The sequence below is a fragment of the Lampetra planeri genome, chromosome 43 (assembly GCF_965212315.1).
Source record: "Lampetra planeri chromosome 43, kcLamPlan1.2.h2, whole genome shotgun sequence".
Taxonomy (NCBI): Eukaryota; Metazoa; Chordata; class Hyperoartia; order Petromyzontiformes; family Petromyzontidae; genus Lampetra; species Lampetra planeri.
Window position 1 is genome coordinate 4729310 of NC_136149.1, and position 13578 is coordinate 4742887.

The window sequence follows — 13578 nt, forward strand, 5'->3', positions numbered from 1 at the left end:
AGAAGCAAAGGAGGAGTTCAAGGCTGCTTTACAGGTTAAGAACCACTGCCTTAGAGGATTCCTATTTTTCTAAACCTCCGTGGTACACCGATGGCAATGCGTCTTATCTGTCTGTGCATACATATTACTGTTATAATGATGATGGTTATTATCACCAGTAATATTCAATGGGCTTAGTGCAACCATTGTAAATTATGATGGGCTTTAAAACAAAAGATTATTGGGAATAATAACAAAAAAATAATACACGGGTCTGAGTCACCACGCCAAATCGTTCGAGATGTTTACCGCTGTATTTAAAAATAGCTGCCATTTACGCAACTACACGCGAATGTCAGTCCGCGAGTCCTTGAGAGAAATCGCATATTTTTACAAACAATACACTCAAGGCAAGCATAAAGGCAATCCTTTTAATAAATGGCGTTTTTTTGTTAAACCTTGTCTCTTAAAAGCCCCAGTCATAGAAGGCCATGTGAATGCACACTGTTTGCAGCACGGCTTTTGTTCGCAGTGACGCACGGGCCGATCTGTAGGGTTCGCAGCTCATGGCCCGGTTATTCCTTCACCGCCCACTTTCCTCCGGCGAGTAACGCCAATGTCAGGCGATGTTCGTCGGCTTTCGGCTTGGGAGGAGCAAGTAGGACCGCGTGGGCTGGGGCGTAGCGAATTTGACCGCAGCCGGTGCAAGGGCAGTGGTGTTTAAACTGACGAGGGCATTGCAAAAATGCTGCCAACCCAAACGTTCACCCGTAATTATTAAGGCCACACCGCCCCCACGCCTTCGATCCCTTCACCAGCACGCAATCCAGTGCCGGATGATCTTCAAGATTCATTGCGCTCACCATCTTCAAGATGCTTTGCCGACTCGCCCGCGTCTACCTCTCCTCGATCATCTCACGCTCGTCTCCTCCACGCGGTCTCCTACCTCTCCCCTGTATCCTCACTCTCCTCCCATCCACGCGCTCTCCTACCACTGCCCTCTTCTCGCTCTCCTCCACGCGGTCTCCTACCTCTCCCCTGTATCCTCACTCTCCTCCCATCCACGCGCTCTCCTACCACTTCCCCGCTCATTTCACTCGCCCCAGCAACCAAGCTTTCCTGTTGAAACTCCCCAGTCAACCTTCACTCAGATGGCAGGTCAATTCATTCACACTATGAGACCTCCTTTACCAGTGGCAAAATATAGTAATAGGTTTTTACCCTTTTGACTGGTACAAAACTGACACCTTTATACAAGGCATCATGTTTGCAATAACCACAACACAAGCAGTCAAAATGCAAACAAAAAGAAACAACTCTGATAATGATATGCACTGTCCTTGAAGTTGATTGGTCCACACCCGAGACAGCTTTTCTTAGAGCCTAGTCTCCATTGGTGTTGGACCAAATGACGCCAAAAGGCGTACAACTCAAAGACAGTGCACTATCAATGCATTTTGACTGCTTGTGTTGTGGTTATTGCAAACATGATGCCTTGTATAAAGGTGTCAGTTGTTGTACCAGTTGAAAGGGTAAAAACCTATTACTAGGTCAATTAATTTTCCTGCACTACTCCTAGACGATCTCAAGCCTCCTTCCTCCAGCCGTCCGTGCTGTCGGCTGCCGACCTGCTGAGTACTCGAGACACGTCCAGCGTGGAGATGGAACGCCTGCGATGAGCTCGAGCGAGGAGCCGAGGTGGATTGTTGCAATCTTGATCTGAAGCTTTCGTGACTGCAGGAATCCATACTCTTTGGTTCTTTCGGTAAAGTCACGTAGGTAGAAAAACAAAATAAAGCAGCAGGCCATGCTTTCAGATCTGATGACGGACGCTTGTGTAGCGCCCGAAACGTCGTGATTTATTTTATTTTGTTTTTATACCTACGTGAAACAACCAAAGAGTGTGGATTGTTGGGCGATGCCTTCACCCAGCAGTGGATAGAGCGTGGCTCTGTTCCCGCTGATGACCAATTACATACATTAATGCAGTGATGCTTCAAGTCCTGTGTAGGGTCCTTTATTCCTTGACAAATTTGTTTACAGCAAAACAAGGTCATGTTTGCATACAGCTGGTCAAGGCATGGTTTTTACGTAAAAAATAACCCCCAAAATAAGTTTTTTTGTTGTTAAAATTTTAGCAATTTTCGCACTTTGTTAAAATGCGGAAATTTGCCTTCAGGCAGCTGGTTTCCCAAACACGCGTAAATACACTGGAGCCAAAGATTATTGAGCTAATTCTATAATGGTTTCACTATTGTTATGAAAAATTATACGTATATCATTGAACAATTTAATTATTTCATTTTGCTTATGTAATAAATATCAAGGACTCAAAATATATATTGCATATGCAAGCCTGGGGGAGGGGTTAAAAGAAAATGAAATTAAATATATTTCAATTAATATTTGTTAAAGATACTTTTGTTTGCTGGTTTAGCATTCCCGTTGTAGTCTTTTGCATAAACACGCAAATCCCCGAAGCACTTGAAGCGCTAATACCGCAATCCTCTCCCCCTTTTATACAACCTAACGGCATTATTGGAAAAACACAAGCCCTGATTTTTTTTAATGTTAAAGATAAACACGTATTATTATGGCTGAATCACATTCTAAGTGATCAAATGTTAATGTGTTGTAGACAGTTAATATTCTCCAAAGTACTCGCCAAATTTATTCAGCGCTTGGGGGGGGGGTCCACGTGCCGGTACATTTAATGTCTTCAGTAGTGGGCGATTGCCTGTTCTTCTTTCTACCAAACGTGTTGAATGTTTGCCCTATGTAAAGCTTTTAACAAAACAAAAAACAAACTAACAAAAAAGGTTTGTGCAGGGGTTTTAAAAATCACTCTAAATACACAATACAGTATAAGATGTTTGGTTTGTATAAACAGGCACGACTGTTATAATTAGTAGCGACGGATTGACAGCAGTGATTAACAGTGCGTTACAGATATATATACGTATGGCATGTATGCATGTTGGGTCCATAGGCAGGTCGTGTGTGCGAAAAACAAAAGATTGAAATTTGTTGCACAAAAAGGCACTTGGGTGCTCATATCCATACTTAATAATAAAAAAAGCCAAAATGTTTAAGCATTTTCATATTGGTAATTAAGCCAAGACTTTCTTATTGTGCGAATCAGTGGAAATCTTTGCACCCTATTCAACTACGCATCTCTAGTAGTTGTTCGGCAAGGTTCTATATAACTAATGAATGCATATCACGTGGGCAATATTGTACTCCACTCAGCTTTGCAGAAATGAATGATTAAACCATTGGGAAATACTATTTTTAAAAAAAGTTTAGTTTTACCTGCAAACGACAATGCCTTACAGAATAGCCCCCTTGGATTTTTTTTTATTAGCCCGTTGATTGGCTTAATTAGCAATACAATTGTTTTATAAACTTAACTCCCGGCTTTTTAAACATGAACACCGTACTATGTCGGTGGGAGTTGTTCCTTCTCTTTGAAATTAACCAGAACCTCCATCTATTTAAAAACAATATGTTATACATTTTAATGTGGGGTGTGTAGTGAGATTGATTTTGGCCGCCAACGTTTCGGACTTAAAATGTTATAAACGCTGTTTAGATTTTTTTTCAGTTTATTAATTTTTTATTGTACGGTTAAAATGAGCTTCTGCACGAAAAAAAACCTCACATCAACCCAGAAGAAGCTACCGTTGTGCAAAGCTGACAAGCTGTGCCTTCACACGCAAAACGGACACATTTTCACATTCGAAAAACTGACCTACGACCTCTATTTCAGCGGTCTGCACCGACTGTTTGCATCTTGCGGCTTCTTGCTAGCCACGGAACAAAGACTGTGCTCAGCGCATCATCGCGCGCTTTCAGATGCGCTTCTGCGGCCGTCTGGAACGCTCTCTCTTCCGATATTAGGAAGCCACTGGAGCTATGCACCTTTACATCGAGATTGAAAAAGTAATTTCTCTACAACAAATGTTTTATGTGTTTGGTTTGTTGTCCTTCCCCGCACCTCCGATTGGCATGGTTGGCTACGTACAGTGGGAAAGAAATTCAACATATGTATGTTCATGAATATGTTCAACTTTCGCGTACGGCAGCCAATCATCAAATATTGCAGCCATTCGCTGTGGCCTGGATGAATCACCCTAGCACCCCTTACCCCGCATCACCATCGTGCCTGCTCACGATTTCACAGCCGCTGTCCAACAACGCTTGTTCTTCAACGAATTGCCCGATTTCTCGCAACGTTGACTCGAGAAATCGATTCATTTCCCTCGCGTGAATGTTGGAAACACGAGCGTCTGGCAACGATGGACGCACCGACTCGTCGGGCAGTATATGATTGCCAAACGCGTATTAACATGCCGTCGACTTGCACGTTTGCCAGCGTGCGTGCGTTTGCGCTCACGCGGGAGATTTAAACACGTTACGCTGAAACTGCAGATAGCAAGTTACGCCTTGCAGGAAACAACGCGGCAATTGTTTTTGTTGTTGTTGCGTGCGTGCGTTTCGTCTGTTGCCAGTCTCCCGCGCACCTCCGATTAGCACGGTTGGCTTACGTATGGTGCGAAAGGAAAGTTCAACATGCACGCGTACAATTACGTAGAGAACCGCAGAGCTTGGAGGGTTTTTTTTTTATTTCACCGACTCACCCGTTTGCCTGCGGTTTCCTCGCAGCTCAGAGTCGCCGCATGGCTCTCTGCGAGAGAGTGAGCGAATACTGGGCGGCACCCAACAAGTTGAAATGATGAATCTTCTCCTAATTATTATTATTATTGCTCTTTAAAACGGGTAAGACTGTACCCTCCATGTAACAGCGATAAGTAAAATGCAGCATTAACGGCGGGAAGAGCCGAGCGAGGTTATGGGCCGTTCGAATATGAGAGACGCGTGGGTTTCAACAAAACATTGTCAATGCTTGTCCTTGATGCGAGTGACTGCGTTGTATTTATTTGCGTCTTGCCGCACGCTGCCGTTACCTGCGCGTACGCGTTGGACAGCGCGCAGAGGGGACAACAGCAGCAGCAGAAGCAACAGCAGCAACAGCAGCAGCATTTGCGGCCAAACTGCCACGAGGCAATATTTGACGCACGCATGCCATGCTTAGAGAGGCCCGCGCGCGCACGAACGCACACACCACCCATGCACCCACACCGATGTTATAAAAAACCTCTCGGCCTGCCCTAACCCACTGTGAAGGCCATTTGTTGCCGATGTTGAAGAATCAGCACTCGCCACCTGACACGGGAATACGCCACCTTGTCCATGCTCTCACACAGTCGCTAAAATGACACACACACAAACGCACGTTTCGTTGCCCGTTTTCGTCCCGTAACACGTCATAGTAGCACCCCCAGTTCGCTACCGGTCCAACGTTTTGAGAAGTTAGCACCATCCCATAATACATATTCGTATGTAAGGCATTAATGAACAAAAAGACAATTCCCAATGCACACTTTCACCAAATATAGCTCTCTAATGTCATTCATCACCGCCTGCACCAGAACACCCCCTCCCCCCGCCCCCCCTCTTTAAAAAAGAATAAGCCGGTGACGGCGCGATAATTTTTGAATGAGCTATCGATTCACGCGAGCCACGCCGTCACTCTCAGCTGTGGCCACTGTTGGCAACGTGCCAGGTGTCATCCCACGCCATCGCATTGTTGTTATTGTCAAAATGCGAGCCCCCCCCGCCACCGTGAAAGGGTCAACTGGAAATTTCCACTCAACAATGGGAAAATCACACACACGCACACGCTCGCGCACACATGTACGCACAGTCTCAACACACGATCGGTCTCGCCCACATACGATGCTATAACGGCCTTGCGCGAGTTCCGTGCAACCACTCAACTGTTCCGCATCTTTGGTCTTGGCGGCGCGCGTGGAACGGCATATCAATGGGTGAGGGCTCTCCGATTGCAATGCTTTTCCCCAATCGCGCACGCAGACAGCGAGAGAGAGATGCCTAGCAAAGTTGTCACGGTGTCAAAACTGCGGCGAACCGCGTGAACGGATTGACGACGCTCGCCAAACCGCACAGACAAAAAGAAAACGCGGCTGCAAGTGGCGTGCAACAAAAACAAATAAACCTTGGTGAGCTTTAAACTCGATTTGATTTTATTGTCAAAAATACAAACCCGAAGGGCTGTATTTTTGTTCTTGTCTTAAGCAAATATAAATCGGCTCAATTTTCAGAGGAACGTTCCGTCGAATATTCCGCTGAAAATAAGGCACGGTCCAGCCATAAATCTTCAACATCGGAGACCGTTGCGTTCGGTAAGTACTTGCAACATCGCACGGTCGTGAGAGGTGACGGAACCTTGGGGAGGCCCTCATCCCGCAGTGGATAGAACCATGGCTTCACGATACTGGTCGATGATGACTTTGCATTCGGTGAGGCCAGTTTTTTTTTGTCGTGATTGGAGAAAATTCGAATTTAACAAAAAAAAAATCAACATCCGTTATTCATCATCAATAAAGTGAGCGCGTCAGTAGATACAGTCAAGTGTATCGAAACAAAAATACAAATGAAGCAGCGAAGCTTAACATGGCAGGCCTGGACTTACACTGATCGTGTCATGAGCAGAATCTACGAAAACAAATCGTAACACACTTCTATCAGTCTGTTTACATATTGACGTGAAGGCAAAATAGGCGCATCACTACGAATGCCAGTAGGTGTTTTGTAGCTGAATGTTTGCGCACAAACGTGGCAACTATCGCGACGTATTCGTGAACATGTAAACAGCTTCACAAGCGGTGTAACACTGTCTGCCTATCAATGAAGCCCATGGCTCGCTGGCTTTTATTACTGTGAGGAGGAATCATGGTTTGGTCAATCAACATTTCACTATTTTGGCACTCTCTGTCTAATGCTAGCACACTCAAGCTACCTAGTGACCGGGCAGCGTAGTTCTCTAGCGGATGCCATCCGATTCGTTGTTGCGCCGCGTGAACGGACGATGTTCAAGTCACCCGCGTTCATCCGTGCCCAGCGCGAGACACTCCGGACACGCCGCGCAACACCGCAGCAGCGAGTCGTCGGGGCACGCGGAACAACGCAGTGCAGAATCACGAGGAGTGCCTTGCACGCCGACGCTTCTCGAGATGCTGCGCACGCAAACGGTGGCCGTATTTACTTGACGTGGAGAGAGAGAGATAGATAGACGATGCAGGCAAGTAACGGGCAGAGACAAACGAGGACAGGGAAGTCAACAGCACGGCTTGCTGATGGGGAAGGGGCGTTTGCGAATTTGAGAGTGTAAATCGGCAAACTCCACGTCGGCATAACTCGTCGCGTCGCTCGCGAGGGGGTAGAGCGTGTCATCCCTCGCCGTTCGGTGGCCTTACGAGCCCCCGAACATTGTTGTTGTTGTCGTTGTTATCGGGTAACGTCGGCGTTAGCCGAAGGTGCGCCGTTACATTGCCGCCGCTAAAACGGTGTTCGACGCGGCACCTAGCCTGGCACGCATTGCCACAATCGGCCAAGCTTCAACGCAGCAGCAGCAGCTCGTGTTAGGTCAACTGTTCGCGTACGTCAAATTGCGGAGACACTTAGTGGTCTGACATTAGAGAGAAGGAAAAACGAAATCAAATGATTAATACGACATGCATTCAAGTAATATAATCCACTTAAAACTGCACTGGCCAGTTTTTGTTGTTGTCATTTTGTTTGTAAGTGAAGGAACTAATACAAGGCTTCTGGGGGTTTGTGAGTGTGGCATGTGTAGCTTAATCTATGCAACAGCACCATATGAATAGTTAAAGATCAGTCACATTATATAAAAAATAATATTATTATATGCGCCAAGCCTTTCTATAACAGCAGTCTTTTGGAGCTTAGCAATTGCCAATCCAGACCTTCCAAAACTTTTACAAAATGAGGAGTCGTCTTAAGTGTAATGTTTTTTTTTATCAGAGAGAGATGGCTTTTAATTCTTTCCATTTTGAGTGGCAGCTCATTTTTTGCTTTAAAAACACATTTTAAAAACTGTCCAAGGTTTAAAAAAAATAAACGTCTAATGAGAAAACTCCAGGGTGCATTTTTTAATGTAAAAAATGTGCACTGGAGCTCTTTCACTGCGGGAGTTGTTTTGTTGTTGTTTAATCCCTAAAAAAAATGTGGCACATTTAGAGAAGGAAAACCCCGAAACCAAAATAGTGTCCTACGGTTTAAATATAATCCTTGACCAAAGCATTCTTTTAGTTTTTTTGTTATAAATGATTAAAGCGATTAACAGGACATTCACGTTGAAGACCCCTTATTGATTTTGTGTTTTATGTGCAGATGTGTTTCGTGTGCTATATATTATATATATAAACACACCAGCACATAAACACATACGTAATGTACAATACATATTAAAATGTGTATATGTACACGTACGATCAAAGACGTTGATTTTCTGACGTGTCCTTTTTTTTTCTCTCCAACATCTCCCCTTTATATGCTCATCTTGCGTCAGAAGTAAAGTGGGCAGCACATCTGGAGGGAGTTTTCCACCCCCCCCCCCCCGTGTTTAAAACAACTTAGAAAAAAAACAAACACGGAACAGATTTCCCCGCGTCTTTACGCTCACTCCTGCACACACACACACCTCCCGGGCTGCCCCCGCGCATTCCACGTGCAAATTCCTACGGGTGCGCGTGTGCTTTGCGTGAAGCGCAGTGCATCGTGGACGCAGCTGTTCCGTCTCCCCATCGGTGGGGGGGGGGGTGATGATGGTGGTGGTGGGGGGGGGAGCAGAAAACCTCTGGCGGATGTGCTGCCGAGTTGGAAGGCCTGCGTTACACAACATAAGACGCCTGAGGTACACACAATAAAATATGCATAGAGTTTGTATCATTTACACAGAGAGCACCCTTGTGAAATCATTGCTGTGTTATAATCACCCCCCCCCACCCCCCCTTTGGAAGGAGCGTTATGTCTTCCTCATGCAGACTTGGCACCGGCTTATCCTCGAACGCAGCTCTCCAGCCTTGAGCGTTTCCGACTGTGGCTTCCTGAAAGTGACGAGGGCCGGGGGGGGGGAGGCAGAGGGTGATGTTTGAGTGTAAACAGGACATTGGCTATCTGTGTTAACCCTTTCCCGTACTCGGAGACGCCTCCAGGTTGCAGGGTGGGGGGCGGTGTCCCGTTCACCGCCGAATCTCGGAACACGCGAGCGGAGTAGCGCCCTTGCTTTTGCAGACGTTGTTACTCACCGCAGAGAACTGTAGCGACCTGACCGCCGAAATCTAAGACAGCTGGTGCCCAACTGTGCCACACGCCCTCCCGCATGGCCTTGTGGGAGCCTCGGTACCGGTAAAGATATTTTATAATAAGATAATTGTTTTTTTACCCTTTTATCTGGCAACAAACCTGACACCTTTTTTTACGAGGAGTCATGTTTGCATAGACCACAATACCTGCAGTCATAATGCAAACAAAAAACACAACTCTGATAATGTATGCACTGTCCTTGAAGTTGATTGGTCCACACCCGAGACAGCTTTCCTTAGAGCCTAGTCTCACATGGGTTGGACCAGATGACGCCAAAAGGCGCACAACTCAAAGACAATGCACCATCAGAGTATGAGAGCTCGGGGTAAGCATTTGAGGTACCAATGGTGTAAAAGATATTTTAGTTTAGTTTTTGTTCCGATGCCGTTCCGATGACGCACTCGTAACACGTACGTCATCGGAATGGGAAAGGGCTAATAGGCTATCGACATCGGAAGGGCCGTGAGAGATGGTGGCAGCCTGGAGAGGCTTTCATCCGGCTGATGAAGGTGATGACGATTCATACGCTGTGGATGTCGAAAAGTAGTGCCGTGATAGTGCAGCGTCCGTTGGAAGGTGTGAACGAATCGACCGTGAGAACGATTTATTTACCATGTACGCTTTTGTGAGTGTGTGTGTGTTTTTGTTGCGTGATAATGTGACGCACTCAACACGGCAGGAAGCAAACGTTCACACACCGCCGCATTCATCTAGCCGTGCGGTCGTTGCGGACATCAGATTGGCTGAAAATGGCGCGCATAACGTAAACCTACCACCGCTATCAAAATGTTCACGTCAGCGAAACCATGCTGGTCCTATGGGAGGCGAAACGTCAACCACAAAAACCGTTCACCGATGTCACTGTTAACCGCGGGACTTCTGTTCAATAACAAGGGCGGAAATCTTGTAGAATTAGTTCAACAAATAGGGAGCGGGGGTGATAATTAAAGAACGCAGGAACGCAACCCTTTAGTTCCCTTTAGGTCTATTTACTTGTCGAACGTGGCTTTTGCCCAACACGGCATTTTCTAGGAATGCCCGCCCCCCCTGGCTCACTCACTTGAACATCTCGTTGTTCTCGACGGTGGCGAGCCAGAAGCTGTAGGAGTTGGCGTAGTAGTTGCACGTTCCGCGGCCGTGGCACTCGATGAAGGGCGCTGAGCGGAACTCCTCGAGGCAGGAGCCAGGCGATGCCAGGGCCTGGCCCGAGCCCTCAGCACCGGCACTCGTGTGCTGCACACGACGGCGTTGGGGGGGGCGGGGGATCGGCACAGTTCGGTCATGCATGTAGTGGGGTGCCGCGGTGGCGAGATGTTAACTCCCTCGCCAGGTATGCGGGAGATCGTGGGTTGGATCCCGACCCTGACGCCTGTTGTATATTTGGAGTTTGCGTGTCTCTCTCTCTCTCTCCCCATGGTCACGTGTATTTTCTCCGGGTCCTCCGGTTTTTTCCCTCCACATTTAGAATCAATATCACGCGTTTAGAGTGTTTGGCCGCTGTAAATTTCCACACGATGTGCCACTTCGTTGAGCTATCGTTGGTGGTCAGGTCGCTGCTGAAAAAAAGCCGCATAGCTCAGTGGGCCTCACCTGGTTTAAAACAAAGTTTAGTTTACAATAGTATAGTGCCTCTAGTGGCGATGGAGGTGAGATGAGGAGACCCATACCATACAATACAAACACGTAGAACTTCTTTCACACCGTACGTAGCCAACCGCGCTAATCGGAGGACAAAAAACTAAAGAAATTCGTTTTCAATTTTGATTCAAGTGGCTTTCTAACATCGGAAGAGGATGATCCAGATTACCGCAGGAGCGCATCTGGAAGCGCGTCTGTAAGCGTCTGATGCGGTGACCATCTTTGCTCGATGGCCATCAAAAAGCCTCCACTGCGCGGACGACCGGAATTCGCGTGATGGTTCATGCTCCGTGACGAGTCAGCGGCGGGCAAGCTCACCGTCCGTGACAGGTGAACCCTCATGTTCGCAACTTTTTAACTGCGTCATTGGCAAATTCTCGTTGGTAAATGCGCCCGTAAATGAACAAACGTCTCAGAGAGCGCAGAGGTTGCGGAGGAGGAAACGGGAGGGAACGGCACGGACCGAGCAGGGGAAGGAGAGAAAGGAAGCAATTAAGGGGGTCTAAAAAAGGCATGGGGTGCAAGATGAAGTTTTTGGAGGAGAGACTTCAAACAAAATTGAACTATTTTATTTACCAGGTGTTGCCCAATGAGCTATTGGCTCTTTTTCAGAAGTGACCTGGCCACATGTGGCAGCTCATTGAAGTGGATTTATCATCATCATCATTATGACAACGTGGGAATTTATAGAAGCAGCCAAATAATCTATAAACAAACCGGGCCACATCATCATCATCGTGTGCCCTAGCTCACCAGAAGGCAATACAGCAAAAATTTGGACTCCACCTGTTTTACATCTGTATGGGATAGAGTGTTTCCACCTAGAGCACATGCATTTTCTCCAGATTCTCCGGTTTACTCCCACATGTACACACTCATTAATTGGCTGAAAACATCTTAATATATAGAGGACCGTGGGGCTTGGGCAATTGTTGTTGTCGGCTCAGCATGTGGCTATCTTTCCTGATAGTGGTTCCTCGTGCTTCTGAGTCGTTCTCTCCCTTCGAAAGTGAGCGTATACCGTGAGTTGAAATTATTATTGAGTGCCATGGTCAATCCACTGCTGGCCTTATCATCACTCACATCCCGATTCTGGATACATTTACGACTGGCAGGACACGAGAAGGAAAGTAATGCAACAGAATTGTCATCATATTCAATTAAATCACTGTCATGTTGAACTTTAAATATGATTTTTATACCATAGAATTTTGTGATAAAGTTTATATTGTATGTAGTAAAGGGTCAAAAGTGAGTTTTGTGTTGCAGTCATAGACGAAGCAACCTGGCCACAAATGATAGTTCAACGAAGTGGCTTATCATGTGGAAAATTGTAGCAGCCAAAAACTCTAAACGTATGTTTCTACAAGTGAAGGGAAAACCCGAAGGACCTGGAAAACATCCATGGGACCAAGGGGAGAACACGCAAACTCCAAATATACAACAACAGAGTTCGGATCGAACCCACGACCTCCTGCATACCAGGCGAGGTAGTTAACATCTCGCCAGGGTGTAGGAAGCCTGGAATTGAACCCAGGATATCTGCAAGCGCTGGCTAAGTCTCTCCGATGGACAGTTATTGCTCGGCGAATATTATTTTACTCATGTAATGAAAATTGTTGCCAGTTTTTTTGTATTAATTGTACGTGCGTGCAGAGACAGCGACACACAACTACATGTACGCATCGCAATCATCAATACATATCTACATGCGCACACAAATGGAGCCATTTATCCCGTGGCGTATGTTGTATCAGTTGACATATATAAGAAGGCTAAGGGAAAACAGTGATATCCCCCGCACAGAGAATTGCCGGCACGTGCTAAGATGTTTCTGTTTGTCTCCGCTCTCTGCCAAAAACCCGTTGAGCTCTGTTTATCTGGAAGCGTCTTTGGTGTAACATCATCATGTGGAGCTCATGAACACTCCACTGATAAAATAATAATAATTCCCAGGCCCTTTGTCATTCCACTGCTGGTCTAAGGCCTCCCCATACGGTGTTGGTTGGGGTTGGTGGGAGGAAAGTGGGGGGGGTGGAGGGAAGGGGTGGGGGGGGAGTTATGTGGCCATACTTCACCACTTTGGTTGGCGTGGATTTGTGAAAAGGATGGGTGTCCGGGGACCGATGATGCACCTCGTGACCCAGCTCTCCCTTGAAACGGAGACGTTTGCTCTCAATAGACTCTCACCTGATTTAAATAAAGATCTGACGGCCGGAGACCATAATGATGATGAATGGACTCACTATTGCGTCTCCCTCTGCCCGGCGAATCAATTCTACGATCACTGCAGGAGGACTATGCTTTTAACTAGGTCAAGCAATTGTGTTGTCGCATCTATTTTTATCACTTTATTCTCAGAATTTTTTTTTGCATATATATAAATACCACATGTGTGCAAGTGTATGTATGTATGCACATGTGTACGTATGCTGATATGCACGTGTTCACGTGGTACGTGTGTGTGTTAACGTTTGCTCATGTGTACATATATGTGCACGTGGGGAGCGGTGGTGCAGTGGTGAGCACACTCCCCCACGAACCAGGCTACCCGAGTTCGACTCCTGCTCAAGCCCATAATTCACGGCGAATACCTGAGCTGGTCCTGAAGCCTCCCCGAGGTCAACGCAGCCTTTAAAAATTAGCACCCGGGGTGGTGGTAATTGGGGAGATGATGGGTGGACCGGGTGCGGTGGTGCTGGCCACACC

General features: G+C 46.6%; 1 protein-coding gene across 1 annotated transcript in view; it reads right to left on the reverse strand.

The window, feature by feature from the left end:
* Window positions 1-1980: 1980 nt before the first annotated feature.
* LOC144732616 (uncharacterized) overlaps window positions 1981-13578 on the reverse strand; it is a 146662-nt gene continuing 135064 nt past the window's right edge. The window contains exons 51-52 of the mRNA XM_078614111.1: window positions 10292-10464; window positions 1981-8972 (exon numbers count right to left, since the gene is read on the reverse strand). Coding sequence (XP_078470237.1) covers window positions 8891-8972; window positions 10292-10464 — 255 coding nt within the window. The 3' untranslated portion in view covers window positions 1981-8890. The remainder of the gene's footprint in view (window positions 8973-10291; window positions 10465-13578) is intronic.